This window comes from Oppia nitens, unplaced genomic scaffold, assembly GCF_028296485.1.
Source record: "Oppia nitens isolate AA-2021 unplaced genomic scaffold, nextdenovo-longstitch-racon4-pilon3 scaffold3_pilon_pilon_pilon, whole genome shotgun sequence".
NCBI classification, from domain to species: domain Eukaryota; kingdom Metazoa; phylum Arthropoda; class Arachnida; order Sarcoptiformes; family Oppiidae; genus Oppia; species Oppia nitens.
The window spans coordinates 834,138-852,538 of NW_026533221.1; the positions used below are offsets into that span (position 1 = coordinate 834,138).

The window sequence follows — 18,401 nt, forward strand, 5'->3', positions numbered from 1 at the left end:
AACTAATACATTCATATATGTATGTGAATCATAATAATAATGTGTTTGAATTATAACTAAATTCAAATATTTATTTATTTATTTTTTGGTATACAGTGTATAATATTTCAAAATTTTAAAATTATATAAATAAAATTTAATTGTTTTGCTTTTATGCAATCATATATCAAATTAGTTTAATCTCTATTAAAATATTTCTAAATAATATCAATTTGTTTTTAAAAAAATAATCATTAAATGCTTTTACTTATTTATATTTCAATATATTATTTTCAAATTACATGTATTATGAGTACAGGAAATATATATATATATATATAAGAAATATATTGTATAAACAATAATAGTTTATTTTAATTAAAAGCAACAAAATATATATAGTATTATTAATACTTCTAATATTATTTCTAGATAAATCATATTTCAATTATTAAAAAACTAAAACAAACATTTTTATGTTATTATTAATCATATGTTTCCTATCTTTTTTAAAAAACATTAGTTAATTAAATATATAATTTTTATATTGTCAAACAAAATCAATATTGTATAAACATTTATATGCAATCATTTAATTTTATCATATTATTATTATTATTATTGACTTAACTTATAAAAACATAATTAATAATTTATATCTAATTAATATTATAATAACATAATTAATACAACAACACAAAAATCAATAATCATTTTATACAGTATTTTATTTATAAGTATTGTTTTTTGAGAGAGAAAGTATAGAAACATTTTAATTTTATTACTTTTAAAATAATAATACATTTTTTATGATTATTATAAATAAATAAATTTTATTTTATTATTTTTTTTATATTGAAATATCAGGTGTCAGTTAACTATATTGTAATCAATGCAAAACTATTGGTCAGTAAAAATATTTTTATTATATTATATTATCTGATCAATACTTTTGCATCAATAAAAAAACAGTTTTAGGAGGTGCGGCACTCCTAACAATGACAACAACAAAAAACATCCCGGTCCCCACAAAATAGACAGTCCCGATAAATAAATAAATAGATAGATAGGCCAGTCATACACCTATTGGAATCATACATAATATAAAGTTTTTATATAAATGATTCATATATTTAGGAAATTAAAATTATTATTACAGTAATACCTATATATATATATAACTTACATATCCTATGGCAAACATGAGTAACATTCTTACTGTTAGATAATTGCTATCATTTCTATTATATATATTATAACAGATCTCCGTTTGACATAAAAGGTTAGACAATAATGGGTTTACCGTTTGGTTCAAAGCAGACACCTATAAATGTTTGACATTTAAATGATTGAATAGATTTCAATAATCAGTCCTTCAATTGAGGAAATGTATTGACATTGTATTGGTATCCTTTAATACAGTATATAAGCTATAGATTTGTAATAATAAACAAAATTGAAAGATAGTTATAGTGTGATTAATATTAAATATATTGTATATAAATTATTGTCTATTATTTACATACAATTTTTTCAAAAATGTGTTTCAATTTTTACCTACAACTACTGGCCATTTATTATAATATGGCTATATTTGATATATGATAACAGTTTTTTTTGCCATAAATGGTATGACAATAATGGGTGCACCGGTATCTTCAAAGCATATGAGTTTCCCTAATACAAGTACAAACCATATGTACAAACATTACAAGTTTATTATTATTAGTATTATTATTATATAAATACCATTTTTTCATAAACTTTCCCAATTTTTGTGACATCCATTTGACGGGTAGTTTATACTTTTGATTATCGATTATTGATTTGATAATCGCTATCATAAAACAAACCCCAAAAATTTTTTTCTTACTGACCAATAGTTTTGCATCGGGAGGACAAAATATGACTGTCCTGTATATATATATAGACAGGCCATACCTATTGTTCATAACAGTAGACATATTCATATGAATAGTTATTTTTTTTTAAATATTTTTAATGTACAATATTTTTTTTGCAATTAAAATTATTATTCCATTTTTACGGTTAAATAAATATCAGGGGGTTATCATCACTGGCCATAAACTGGTAATACTGATAATCGGTGCGCACCGGTAGCTTAAAAGTACAGACAAACACACACACAAGCTATAAGTATCAGTAGATTTATATGATTGAAGTTTTTTTTATTATATAATTATATGATATTTTTATATTGTGTATTACTGTATATAAATACTTTAATATAACTATAAATTCATATGTGATTATAAAAATAATATCAAATTGAATTATAACTAAATTTAATATTTTTGTATATACATTAGTATAATATTTCAATACATATATATATATATATATAAATAAAATTATTGTTCTGTTTCTATACAATCATATTTAAAAAAAAGTTTAATGAATATTAAAATATTTCTATAATAATATCAATTTGTTTTTAAAATAATCATTAAATGCTTTTATATATTATTTATTATATATATATATATATATATATTTCAATATATTTTTTTCAAATTACATGTATTTTGAGTACAGGAAACATATATATATATATATACGGTATATATATATATATAACTTATATTTACATAAAAATATAAAACTATATAAACAATAATAATTTAATTTAATTAAAAATCAACAATATATATATATATATAGTATTATTCATATTTGAATTCCTTGATAAATCATATTTATTTATTTTTTTAAATACACAAACATTTTATTTTGTGATTATTACTCATATGTTTAATATTAATAGAAATAAATTTTTTTAAATTTTTTTTAAACACTCAATTATAATGAGTAAAAGCTTAAAATAGTTAAAATGTTTATTAATATACTAATGTTTAAAGAAATACTATTAACACTATTAGCTAATTATTAAAATCATTGCATAATTATAAATATATTTATTTATACATTAGTATATTAATAAACAAATACTATTTTAAGTTTTTACTCATTATAATTGAGTTAAAAAAATATTTTTTTTAAAGTAATTATTTCTATTAAATTTAATAACAAATTAAATATCATATTATAAACTTTTATTAAAATTTATCTAAAAAAACATAATATTAATTATATTTTTGGGAATTAAACACAATATAGACTCTATTATAGAGTATATATATATATATATATATATATATATATATATATATATATATATATATATATATATATATATATATATATATATATATATATATATATATATATATTATATATATATGACTATAAAATTAAAAATAATTTAAACTATAATCAATTTTTATTAATAAATATTTTTAATAATATAAATATTAGATATTTTAACATAAATAATAATAATAATAATTAGGTATTAATACACATTATTTTCAACTATTTATAAGTGGCAGTCAATGAATCAATATTTCACTTATTTTCCATACAATTAGTGTTTCAAAAAAAAGTTTAAAATAATTGTTTCATTGCTTTCAAATTCATTACTAATTATTAGTATAATATTTTCACTAAATTTTGTTCATCAAATTGTAAGTACAAAAAAAATCAATTATTATTGAATACATTGTTTGCATTTGATTTAACTGTTAATTATTATTGTCTTCAGATATAATGGCATCAATTGAAGCGATAAGTTTGTCATCGATGGTAAACAATATGAGATTAAGAAGCGATGATTTCATGAGAAGACAATCGTTTGATCGTTTCGGCGATGATTTGTCTCAACTATTGTTGTCTTATCTGCCGTTTGATGACAAACTAAGACTTGAATCGGTTTCAAAACAATGGCATCGATTGATACCATTGACTGTCGATGAGCTAATAATTGACAAAAAGTTTAACGGAAAGTCTGCCAAAACTATTGATAAACTATTGAAGAAGTGGTCAAACATTTCATGTATTAAAGTCTGCTATAGTTATCGTTTGTTAACATATAATACACTACTATTGCCATCCATTTGCCGCAACTGTCCAAACCTGAGACACATTTATTTGGATAGTTATCGCTATAACCACTACAACAAAGACTTGTATAGATCGATGAAAATCAATGATATCTTTTTCATAGTATTTGGCAAACAATTGAAGACAATTCATATTAGACATCGTTATTGGGATCAACTGTACGATCTAATGGGGTATAATCTTCAATACTGTCGTCCAAATCTCGTGTCATTAAATTGTAGTACAGCTGTGGGTGACAAATATAAATCAGTGCCACAATTATTGTCGACTACTACTACTACTAGTAGTGGTAGTATTGAACCGTCGATTATATTCAAGAAATTAACAAAACTTGAGATCAATATCAATGACAAAGTAATACTTGATATCTTCAATGATATTGTTCAACAATATGGTCGACAATTGCTTGGAATGATTGTTGAATTCAATTATATCAATGTCGTCGACTTAGCCACAGTTATGTCTGGTTTGTCATTAATGACACAATTAGTGGACTTACAGATCAAAGTAGCCGACAGTCAATGTACACAATTCACTGACCAGTTGTTACCATCAATTGGTCGCAATGGTTGCCGATTGAAAAGATTGGCAATAATTGATGTCAACTGTATTAAGAAGAAGAAATCTATCACCAGTTTATTAAATATAATTTCCAATAATTTTAAACATTTAAAGCGATTGTCATTGTATTCAAGTATTGATTTGATTGAATCCATACAACAACAACAATCATCAGATGATATCAATGTATTCAAACAGTTAACACATTTGACAATCATTAATAATTCTCGCATTCATTTTAATAATTATTATTATTTAAATCATATATCGATGACAACCAATCAGTTTATCGGTAATATTGTCGCTAACTGTCCGCGACTTCAATACTTGCAATTCAAAGGTTATCGCATCGATTCACAGACATTGAAATTATTGCAACGATTAACACATTTGCGTTCAATTGACTTAAACAATGACATTGATTTGAATTCAATTAAAAGTATTGATAAAATCAAGAAAATTATTATTAATGGACATAAAGTATATATATAATATATATAATAAATAATTAAAATATTGAAATTTTTACTTTAGTTATTATGTTTAACAAAAATTATTATCAAATTAGACTAAAATAACTTTATTATTAATAGTTTTTTTTTAAATATTCAACTAAATTTTTTTACAGATATTTGTTATTATGCATATTATATAATATATAAAATATGCAAATATTGTACTGTCATTATCATAAATAAACAAAACATAAAAGCTATTTAATATATTATTACTATTAATTACTTTTTTTAGAAAAATTAATTTTTAAAATGTCTAGTTTAAAAATAATTGTTTGATTATAATTATTATTATCTTGATAATAATATAAAAATACATATAAATTAAAGTATTAACAAATTATATGATATGATATATAGATTTTTTAAAAATTATAAATTTTTGTTATAATAAATATAATTAATATATAAAATAAAAATAATTATTAGTTAATATTTATTGATAATAAAATTAATTTTAATATAAACTAATATAATATTAAACACTAAATGGTAGCACTTATTACACGTATTGTTTTAATTGCATTAAATTGAGTGAGTGGTTGGGGGGGGGGACTCAGGGAGGTCTGGGCTACCATCACTATTAGGGATTTATTTTACCGGATTTGTTATCAGAAATCCGAAAAGTTATTTATATTATTAATTAGTTGTTTAAAAATAAATAAATAATTGCTTTTAACTCTATTATTAAAATCAATAATTCTAATCAATTATTAGTAATTAAATATTTGTACTATTAATTAGAAATAAAATAATAATTTAATTAAATATAATATTAATATTTAAATTTTTTTAACTATTACTAATAATATACAGTATATATAAACTATTAATTATATTTGGGAATTAAACACAATATACAGTATATATATATGACTATAAAAATAATTTAAAATTAAAACTATAATCAATATTTAATATATAATACTATTAAATATTATAACATAAATAATGATATTAAATATAAATAATAGTTAGCTATTAGTTAATACACATTGTTTTTAAAAGTTTTATTTTGTGTCCATTAGATGTCACACCAAAACCCATACAATACACACACAAACACACTGTCTGTCTATCAATGATTTGCTGACTATTTAAGTGACAGTCAATCAAACAAATCAATCACTCATTCAATCAGTGTTTCACTTAATTTACATTCAATTAGTGCTTCAAAAAAGTTTAACAAAAAAACACAAAACAAACAAAATATTTGTTTCATTGCTTTTAATTCATTACTAATTATAATAATATTAAATCACTAATTAATTTGTAATCAATTTGTAAGTTAAAAATCACTTATTATTGAATACATTGATTTACATTGATTTAACTTTTAATTATTATTGTCTTGAGATATAATGGCATCAATTGAAGCGATAAGTTTGTCATCGATGGTAAACAATAGGAGTTTAAGAACTGATGATTTCACAAAAAGACAATCATTTGATCGTTTCGGCGATGATTTGTCACAACTATTGTTGTCTTATCTGACATTTGATGACAAACTAATATTTGAATCGGTTTGCAAACAATGGCATCGATTGATACCATTGACTGTCGATGAGATAATAAATGACGGAAAATTCAACGGAAAGTCTACTATTGATAGACTGTTGAAGAAGTGGTCAAACATTTCATGTATTAAAGTCTCCAATAGTTATCGTTTGTTATCATATAATACACTACTATTGCCATCCATTTGCCGCAACTGTCCAAACCTGAGACACATTTATTTGTATACTTATCGCTATAACAAAATCAATGATAACTTTTTCCAAGTATTTGGCAAACAATTGCAAACAATTCATATAAGACATCGTTATTGGGATCAATTGAATGAACTATTAGTTGATAATCTTCACTACTGTACAAACMTCGTGTCATTTAATTGTAGTACAGCTGAATATATCGACTATAAATCAGTGCCACAATTATATCGACAATTATTGTCGACTAATACTACTAGTAGTGGTAATATTGAACCGTCGATGATATTATTCAAGAAATTAACAAAACTTTATATCATTTTCGATGACAATGAAATGTTTGGTATTTTCAATGATATTATCAGACAATATGGCCGACAATTGCTATATTTATGACAAATATAATAATAATATTTATTATTATTCAAATCATATATCGTCGACGAAAACCAATCAGTTTATCGGTAATATTGTTGCTAACTGTCCGCGACTTCAATACTTAAAATTCATCGGTTATCGCATCGATTCACAGACATTGAAATCATTGCTAAGATTACGACAATTGCGTTCAATTGTCTTAAACAATGTCGACGACAATGACATTGATTTAAATATTAATACAATTAAAAGTATGGATAAAATTCAGAAAATTATTATTAATGGACATAAAGTAGTATAAAAATATCTAATTTTAAATSAAACTCTGTAATAAACTAGTTATATATATATATATAATAAATGATTAAAATATTGAAATTAAAAAAGTTTTGAATTTATTTTTTTTTTGTTGACAATAATTTATTTATAAGATTTTAAAGAATTGTTAATAAATGTTTACTTTAGTTATTATGTTTAACCAAAAATTAATATTAAATTAACACTAAAATAACTTTATTATTAATAGKTTTTTTTTAAATATTTATATTGAACTAAATTTTTATACAGATATTTGTTATTATGTATATTGTCGTTATCATTAATAAATAAAACAAAAAAAAAGTTATTTAAAAAATATTATTATTAATTACTTTTTTTTTATAAAAAAATTAATTCAAATGATTAATTTAAATTTATTAATTTGTGATATATAGATTTTTCTTAAATTATAAATTTTTGTTATAATAAATATAAATAATAGATAAAATAATTATTAGTTAAAATTTATTGATAATAAAATTAATTTTACTATAATAATAATAATATAATATTAAACCAATAAATGGCAGCACTTATTACACATTGTTTTAATTGCATTAAAATGTTTGTAAGTTTTGTGTAAAATAAAAAATATTTGAATTCAATTAATGAGTGAAAACTGTATTTCAGTAATCAATTGATTAGTGTTTTCATAGTTTTCACTACAAAAACAAACAAAATATTTATTAATTGTTTTGTGTTTTCAATTCATTACTAATTAATAATAATATTAAATCACTAATTGTGTCATCAATTTGTAAATTAAAAATCACTTATTGAATGAATACATTGTTTGCATTTGATTTAACTGTTAATTATTATTAACATTCAGATATAATGGCATCAATTGAAGCGATAAGTTTGTCATCGATGGTAAACAATAGGAGTTTAAGAAGCGATGATTTCACGAGAAGACAATCGTTTGATCGTTTCGGCGATGATTTGTCACAACTATTGTTGTCTTATCTGCCGTTTGATGACAAACTAAGATTTGATTTGATTTCAAAACAATGGCAACGATTGATACCATTGACTATCGATGAGCTAATAATTGACAGAAAATTTAACGGAAAGTCTGCCGAAACTATTGATAGACTGTTGAAGAAGTGGTCAAACATTTCCTGTATTAACGTCTTGAATAGCTATCATTTGTTAACATATTATACACTACTATTGCCATCCATTTGCCGCAATTGTCCAAAACTGAGACACATTTATTTGGATACTTATTGCTATCACGACTACAACAAAGACTTGTATAGATCGATGAAAATCATTAATAACTTTTTCACAGTATTTGGCAAACAATTGCAAACAATTCATATGATAGATAGTTATTGGGATCAACTGTGCGATCTATTGGGTGATAATCTTCACAGCTGTACAAACATCGTGTCATTTAATTGTAGTACAGGTGTGGGTGACAACTGTAAATCTGTGCCACAATTATATCGACAATTATTGTCGACTACTACTACTAGTTGTAGTATTGAACCGTCGATTATATTATTCAAGAAATTAACAAAACTTGAGATCAATATCAATGACAAAGTAATGGTTGATATTTTCAATGGTATTGTCCGACAATATGGCAGACAATTGCTTGGATTGACTGTTGAAATCAATTTTTTCAATGATGTCAACTTTGTCGCAGTTATGTCTAATTTGTCACAAATGATACAATTAGTGGACTTACAGATCAAATTAGTTGAAAATCATTGGACACAATTACCTGAACTGTTGCCACCAATTGGTCTAAACTGTTGCCAATTGAATCGGTTGACAATTGATGTCAACTGTTTTCAGCAGAAGAAATCAGATTTGAGTTTATTTTATATAATTTCAAATAATTTTAAACATTTAAAGCGATTGTCATTGTATTCAAGTATTGATTTGATTGAATCCAAACAACAACAACAATCATCAGATGATATCAATGTATTCAAACAGTTAACACATTTAACAATCATCTGTAATTATTGCATGTATTTTGATTATTATTTAAATTATATATCGAAGACAACCAATCAGTTTATCGGTAATATTGTCGATAACTGTCCGCGACTTCAATACTTGAAATCAAGCGGTTATCGCATCGATTCACAGACATTGAAATTATTGAAACGATTACCACATTTGCGTTCAATTTACTTGAATGATGTCGACAACAATGATATTGATTTTAATTCAATTAAAAGTATTGATAAAATCCAGAAAATCATTATTAATGGACATAAAGTACTATAAAATATTTAATTAAAATTAAAAATAAGTTTTTACTGATAAATATGTCTGTAATAAACCAGTTATAACTTATATACAGTATATAATAAATGATTAAAATATTTAAATAAAAATTGTTTGAATTTATTTATTTTTGTTGATAATAATTTATTTTAATAATTTTAGAGTATTATTAATAAATTTTTACTTTAGTTATTATGTTTAACACAATAATGTTTAAATATAGTATAATTTTTAAATATACTGTAACCCGGGTACTTTTTATCGGTATAGTAACAATTATATACAGTATACCAGTAATATAGATATATATAAAAAACTGTCTCACTTTGTGCTAAACCAAAACATCAATAATGGCCATAATAAACAATAACAGTACATTAGTATATTATAGATACAAAAATTAGATGCACATATCACATGATACAAATCAACTTTTTTGCACTACTCCTAAACTACGTTATCATATATACTGTTTAAACTAAGAGCGCATTTTTCAAACAATAATTTCAGTTTAAATTATTTTATAATATATTTGTTTTATTATATTTGTTTATATATATTGTATTTTATATATTAATACTGAAAATACATTATATGTATATATATATATATGCACGCAATATTATAAAGTTTTTAGCTTAGAGGGGGGAGGAGTCAATACACACGGCATAGTTATTATACACACTAAGCTATATTGTATGTATATATTAAGTGTAATCTATGATAATCTATATACATGTGTAGTGCGTCTTCTATTGTTTTGGTTTAGCACAAAGTGAGGTAGTTTTTTAATATTAAATAATAATATAAAATATTTATAAACACTAAATGGCAGCACTATATATGCTTATATAACTTTTTTTTTAAAACTCATAAAATGTACATGTACAATTTGATGATACATGTACAATACATGTACAATAATAACTGTATTACTAGATATTACAGTTATAAAAAAAAATAGTTAGTAAACGATTTATACCTTAAAATTTATTTATTTTTTTTAAATTAATACAATTTAAAAATTAATTAATTAATTAAAATATATTTATTTATTTATTTTTCAGTTAACCGAAAAAATAAATACCGTAACCGTTTCCCCCGAAAATATTAAATATTAATAAAACATTTATTATATAATAGTTGTAATCAAATATAATGAGTGAATACTTGTATTTTCAGTATTCAATTGATTAGTGTTTTCAGTAGTTTTCACAACAAAAACACAAAACATAAACAAAATATTTATTAATTGTTTTGATTTTACAATTCATTACTAATAATAATATTTAAATCACTAATTGTGTCATCAATTTGTAAGTAATTAAAAAAAAAATCACTTATTATTATTAATACAACACTTATTTGAATTGATTTTTTTAACAAAAATAATTATTATTGTCTTCAAGTATGACATCAAATGATGAGATTAGTTGTCAATTGATTGCAAAGAAAATGTCTTTAAAAACTGATTCAACGGAAGAAGAAGATGAAGACGAAGAAGAAAGTCGACAATCATTTGATCGTTTGGGCGATGATTTGACTGAACTATTGTTGTCTTATCTGACATTTGATGATAAACTAAGACTTGAATCGGTTTCAAAACAATGGCAACGATTGATACCGAAGACTATCAAAAAGATGATTATATTTGATAATCATAAGTTTCGGCGAATAACCGACGATTCGTTGGCCAAACTGTTGTCAAAGTGTCCAAACATTATACACATTGAACTCAAATTAGGGTGTTTTCTGAAAGAGACACCCGTTTTGTTGTTGATTATCAGCTACTGTCCGCACTTACGGCACATACATCTCTATATTAACAAAACAATAGATGAACTATCGGTTCCACTAATCGACGATTTGTTTACAATATTTGCTAATCAGTTGCAAACAATTCGTTTCTATTATTATGATTGCCTAGAGTTGGATGAGTTGTTGGCCAAAAATATACGTAAATGTAGTCAATTAGTGTCATTGAATTGCCTAACAGTTTATGATTATATTCATGTATCAGTTTTGAAAGTCTATCGTCAATTGTTGACTACGACTACTACTACTACTACTAGTAGTAGTAGTAGTAGTAGTAGTAGTGAACCACCGATAATATTCAAGAAGTTGAAGAAACTTGAAGTCAACATAGACTGTGAAGAAAGGGKTGACTTATTTAAAGATATTATCAGACAATATGGCAGACAATTGACTGAATTGTCTGTAGTATTCGTGGGTCTCACAGATAAATACTTTACACAACTTATGTCTCAATTGTCACAATTGAAACAATTGACTTCATTGTCGATTCAAGTCAAAGATTATGACGACGATATTTTTTGCCCACAATTCCCAAAACTATTGCTACCAATTGGTATCAAATGTCGACGATTGAAGAGTCTATCAATCGATTGGTATAAATATGATACTATTGAATACAATGGCAGCGATTTATTGGCTACTATTTGCCAGAATTTTAAACAATTAAATCGTTTGTATTTGAATAGTAATTATAGTAATATTGACTTAATTGGATCAAACAATCATCAGACGATGATTATTGGCTGCAAACAGTTAACACATTTGATTATCAATTCAAAGAAAATGTCGACAACCGATCAGTTTATCGGTAATATCGCCGCTAACTGTCCGCGACTTCAATACTTTGAATACACCGGTTATCGCATTGATTCACAGACATTGAAATCATTGCAACGATTATCACAATTGCGTTCAATTAAGTTAAACAATGTCWWCGACAACAATGATATCGATTTGGATGCTATTAAAAGTATTGGTAAAATCAATGAAATTATTATTAATTAYAATAAAATATTGTAATATTTAGTTATTATTATTATTATTATTAAWKGATAGTTTTTAATATATTTAGATGTTATMAAAWGTATTAGAAAACTTATTATTATTAATAATAACAATATAATGTAATATAATTTAACTTCTYAAATAATATCTTATTTTTTATATTTWAAAAAAATATTGAATRAATTTAATTGCAAATATTTAGTATTCAGTTATTAGTAGTATTTAAATAAATATATGGGATTTTATTATTAATCAATTTTTAAAAATTATTTTATTATCTAATTTTACATTCAGTTATTATAATGTTATATTTTGTTGTTGATGTATATTATATATAGTACTATATTTGTGTTTAATTAATAAATTAAAAMTTTGTCAAAAAATTTATTAAACTTTTTATAATTTAAAAGGTTAACATAATTTTTAATTTTTTAATTACCGATAAATTTAATATAATATTATAATTTTTAATATCTAATTAAGTGATAATTTTTTTAATATTCTATATTATATACAGTATTATATATYATAATTATTACGTATGAAATAGTATTAATGTAAAATTTTTAATAAAATAAAAACATTACTATTTTTATTTTAATTTAATAAATATTAATTAAATATTTTAAAAGTACAGTTATATCTAGTTAGTTCATAACATTAAATATATATATATATATATATATATATATATATATACATTTAAATAACTTAAATAAAATTAAGTAAATTATAAATATAGTATTAGTACTATTAATACTAAAGTCATCGATTTGTTTGAGAGAGAGAGAGAGAGAGAGAGAGAGAGAGAGAGAGAGAGAGAGAATAAACTATTGATATATTATTTATAATTTATTTATTAAAAGAAAAAGATTGGCATAAATTATTTATAAGTTTTTATGAGTCATATTAAAGTACTACAGTATATATATATATATATATATAGTATTTTTATTTTAATAGTATAGTACAGTATAACATGTATTGATATTTATATTAATATWMKTAWTATTATTATTACATACAAACAGTATTTGTCGGCAAAACACACAAACACACAGAAAAAATTAAGTCAGATTTTATATACTATTTATATATATATATATATATAGTATATTATTGCCAACAAATTTATGTATATATTAATCAATGATAATGTTGTTTTTTACTACACTACTACTACTACTACTACTACTACTACTACTACTAATAATAATAATAATAATAATAATAATAATAATAATAATAATAATAATATACTAAATGTTATCAACAAAAAAAATTCAATATCAATATGTTTTTTAAGTTATCAAAAGGCATTGCGCCGAAGTATTATTTAAGGGGCTATTCATATACTAAATGTATGTAAAAATTGTAATAATAGTTACATTTGTTTGCCGTCTATGGCAGCAGTCAGTCAGTCAGTCAGTCAGTCAATTGGTAACACAAACAACATAGTGATGATGCAAACCAACAAATAGAGTATAGATTTATATATATATACATAAAAATTTATATACAGTATTAGGATACACACACACACACACACATATCGATAATATATATATACATTATATAGCAATATCTATACATATAGAAAGTGGTGCAGAGATCGGATCAATAAATTGTTTGGTGTGTATGTGTATGTGTGTATGTGTGTATGTGTGTATGTGTGTATGTGTGTATGTGTGTATGTGTGTRTGTRTGTATGTGTRTATGTGTGTGTGTGTGTGTGTGTGTATGTGTGTATGTGTGTGTGTGTGTGTGTGTGTATGTGTGTGTATGTGTGTGTATGTGTGTATGTGTGTATGTGTGTATGTGTGTATGTATGTGTGTATGTGTGTGTATATGTGTGTGTATGTATGTATGTGTGTATGTGTGTTAGAGTACACACAATCAATGGACACAACATAACAGGCAAAGCGTTTGCTAAAAGGCTTTGCGCACTGGTATTGAAAACCTCTCTTTCTCTCTCTTTCTCTSAATCCATACACCGTTTCTCTCATTTTTCTCCACATAAACTAGTGGTCCGACCGACTAATGGAAGCGACTATCGGTAATCTGTATGTCTCTCTCTCTCTATCTATGAGTAGGAGTAAGTGTTAGTGTGTTGTTGTGTGTGTTGTGTGTGTGGTGTTTATCATCAGTTTATTTTGAAGACAGAAAAAGTTTCCCGAATGTTGTTATTATAATAATAATTATTATTATCGGATATTTAACGTATAATTTATTTACTGTGTTAACCAAACAACGAAAAAAATATTTATAATATATTATTGAAAATTAAAAAGGTTTTTCAAATCAACAAAAAATAATATCCAATAAATATATACAGTATATACAGTATATCTGCCTTTCATTTAATAGTTGTGAGTAAGAGCTCAGCCATAAAATGTAAGCCATATTTCTCAACATTACTATTATATATGTATACAGAATATACACTCTATTATTATATATTACTAAAAAATATTTTTATTTTATTTAAAAAAAACATTTAATATATYATATTCTTATATACATATTATAGCTAATTATAATTAATATAATGATTGTTTTATTTATTATTAATTATTAATTTTTTCAATACTATAACAAACAAACAACCAAAACAGGTCGTCAAAAGGAAAACAACCGCCCGCTGATGGAGGCGAGTCRGGACAGGGAGGTGATGGCAAACAAAATCCACAATTGGCTGCCTCGTCGAGACGTATGCAACAAACCCAGGCACAGGTAGACGAAGTTACCGAAATAATGAGAGTGAATGTCGAAAAAGTGTTGGAAAGGGATAACATGATATCACAGCTGGACGAGAGGGCTGATGCACTGAAAGAGGGGGCCGAGATGTTTGAAAAACAAGCCGGTGCTCTCAAGTCGAAGTTTTGGTGGAAAAATATGAAAATGATTGCCGTTATGGCCGGCATCGGACTGGTACTAGTGCTGGTGATATTTGCCTGGATGTCCAGCAAATAATGCCTATGCATTTTGTTGTTGTTATTGTCGTTTTTTATTATTATTATTATTWTTATTATAATAAAAAACACATAACAAACAAACAAACAAACAAACAAAAAATCAATCACCAAACAACACACACACACACACAAATTAATTAATTAATAATAATAATAATTTATATATATATATATATGGTATATATGTATATAATATCTATATATTATATGTATGTTTGTGTTTGTTTGATTGTTTCATATTAGATATATATATATATATATATATACTGTATTATTATTATTATTATTATTATTATTATTATTATTATATAATATATTAGATGATAACAATAATTTGAAAACAATAAGTAATTTCACTCTCAATTATAAGGAGTAAATAAGGAGTTTTTAAATAATASCTGAAAAAATTTAAACCTAAAAAAATTTAATGTAAATGTTATGATAACAACAATAACGATAATAATAATAATAATRACATATTATATATAATAATAAGGTTTTAAGATGACTATTGTATTGCCTGTTATTGATACTAAATAACTACTACTAAATTGATTGATTAATTGGTTTGATTGATTAATATTAAAAAAAATTACTAAATATTATTATAATATCATCACTTAGAGTGAAATTAATATATATAWATATATATAAATCATAACATTAAATAAAAATTTAGCACAAAATAAAACTGTTAATCAGTTTTTTTGAAAAACATAAAAAATAATGAATGTTTCGCTAGAATTATATCTCAAATAAATATCAAAAAATAATATTATATAAAAATTAATATATAATTTAAATATATTTATGGATTGATTGTATTATTATTATTATTATTATTATTATTACTGTATTATTAAAAATTTAATTATTATATACATATACATTATTTAAAAAAATTATATCATAACATATTATATAAATATTTATATAAATATATATAAATACAATTTTTAATTATTAACTAAAAAAAATTATAATTTGTTTACAACTTTAGCCCATATTTAGTTTAGAGATAAAAAATATAATTAATTAATTTATATATATATATAAATATAATTATAATTATATTATTATTTAAATTAATTATAAAATAGTTTATTTATAAATAAATAAAAACTTTGTTAACTTATCATGAAATTAATTTTTGAAAAAAATTATTAACTATTGGATAGAAATAAAATCAAAACTCAATTGATTATTGTTTTTAAATTGTTTTTAGATTATCTGATTTTTTATATATAAAATTAATTAAATATTATTATTATTATTAATAATACTGTATTATTATTAGTATTAATGCTCAGTAAAAAAATAAAATAAAAACAAATATTTGTTGTAATAAAACAATTATAAATTTATRAATTTGAAACTAAATATTAACAATTAATGATAATATTGTTTAATCACATCAATTGATATATGTTTGTCWAATRCAAAACTAATTGATTGATATAAAAAAATTKATTGAATTTTAAAAATTATAAAAAATATAAACAAYAAGAAACAAACAGTAGTTTTTCGAAAAAAAATTATTTATTATTTATTTATTTAATTTTTTTTAATTCCCCAAACCTTTTAGAGTTTATTCAATTAAACACAAAATATTTATAATATAATTAATACAATATATATATATATATACTAAATATTAATTAATTAAGAAAAAACTAGATATCACGGGTAATGATGTAATAATAATAATATAATAATAATAATAATAATAATATATAATAATAATAATAATACGAGTAAATTCAAAATTAATTAAAAAATCACAAAATCAATGATCAATAGATGAATTAGTGTATAAAAGTAAATGAGAGACAAAATAAAATTAAAAATTAATTGTGATATTATTTGCTAATAATAATAATAATAATAAAATGTTCGGGGAATGTTAATAATTATTAAGGCATTACATTATTATAAATATTTAAATAATTAAATTATTCAATATTAAATATATATATATATATATAATTTAAATATATATATATATATATATATGTTGTAATATTAATATTACAATAATTGACACAAAATAAAACTTGTTTGTTGTCTCTAAAAAAAAAGTTATTTATGTAAATGTTTTGTTGTGTTTTGTATATGTGTTGTGTCATTATTATTGAGGCACTGTATTAATAAAATAAATTATACAATATATATATATATATCAATAATATGATAATTATAAATACTTGTGATGTATACTAATAATATTATGTTTTRAATGAAACAAACAAACAAAAAAAATGTACTAGATATAGTAGCAAAAATTGATTGAWTTTTTGTTGTTGTTGTTGAAAATTAAATATTACTTAAAAATTAACATTTAGTTTTTTTTATAGATGTATTGTAGATGTATTATTATAAATATATTATATAGTTATATAAATGCATAAATTTTTATTAAATAAGGTATTAATTATAATAATAATAATAACATATTATATATATATATATATATATATAAATAACACCGGGATTTCATATGGTGTGTATATATGTATGTATGTATGTGTGTGTGTGTGTGTGTGTGTGTTAAAGTTACAGGTGTGTATGTATACGTGGCTATGTGTATGTATGTATGTATGTATGTATGTATGTTGTGTATATRTGTGTGAATACTGTAAATGTACATGGATGAAAAATATTCAATTATAMTAATAATAATAATATAATTAATATATAAACCGTTTTTTTTATTAATTATTAAAAAAGGCACTTTCACATTATTGTCATAGCATTTAACATACTATTGTATTTTAATTATAAACATAAATAATAATTATTAAATTAAAATAAATTAGATATATATATATATATATATATATAGATATAATTGAATTGTCAATTAGCAAACATATATATATACACTCACAGTATATATATATATATATAAATATTTTGTT

General features: G+C 22.2%; 3 protein-coding genes across 3 annotated transcripts; all 3 read left to right on the forward strand.

Annotated features, from left to right (window-relative positions):
- Positions 1 to 3,420: 3,420 nt before the first annotated feature.
- LOC128959002 (uncharacterized) lies at positions 3,421 to 7,141 on the forward strand. Its single transcript, XM_054304972.1, has 3 exons — positions 3,421 to 3,524; positions 3,602 to 4,960; positions 6,393 to 7,141. Exons 2-3 carry the CDS (start codon positions 3,607 to 3,609, stop codon positions 7,139 to 7,141), a joined length of 2,103 nt encoding a protein of 700 aa, XP_054160947.1. The 5' UTR covers positions 3,421 to 3,524; positions 3,602 to 3,606.
- Positions 7,142 to 10,962: 3,821 nt separating this feature from the next.
- On the forward strand, positions 10,963 to 14,568 carry LOC128957281 (uncharacterized). The gene is made up of 5 exons (XM_054303017.1): positions 10,963 to 11,004; positions 11,098 to 11,759; positions 11,835 to 12,096; positions 12,190 to 12,473; positions 14,534 to 14,568. Exons 2-5 carry the CDS (start codon positions 11,099 to 11,101, stop codon positions 14,566 to 14,568), a joined length of 1,242 nt encoding a protein of 413 aa, XP_054158992.1. The 5' UTR covers positions 10,963 to 11,004; position 11,098.
- A 250-nt stretch (positions 14,569 to 14,818) lies between these two features.
- Positions 14,819 to 15,536, forward strand: LOC128957491 (synaptobrevin-1-like). Its single transcript, XM_054303258.1, has 2 exons — positions 14,819 to 14,902; positions 15,124 to 15,536. Coding segments are annotated over exons 1-2 (360 nt in total). The 5' UTR covers positions 14,819 to 14,900; the 3' UTR covers positions 15,482 to 15,536.
- Positions 15,537 to 18,401: the final 2,865 nt, after the last annotated feature.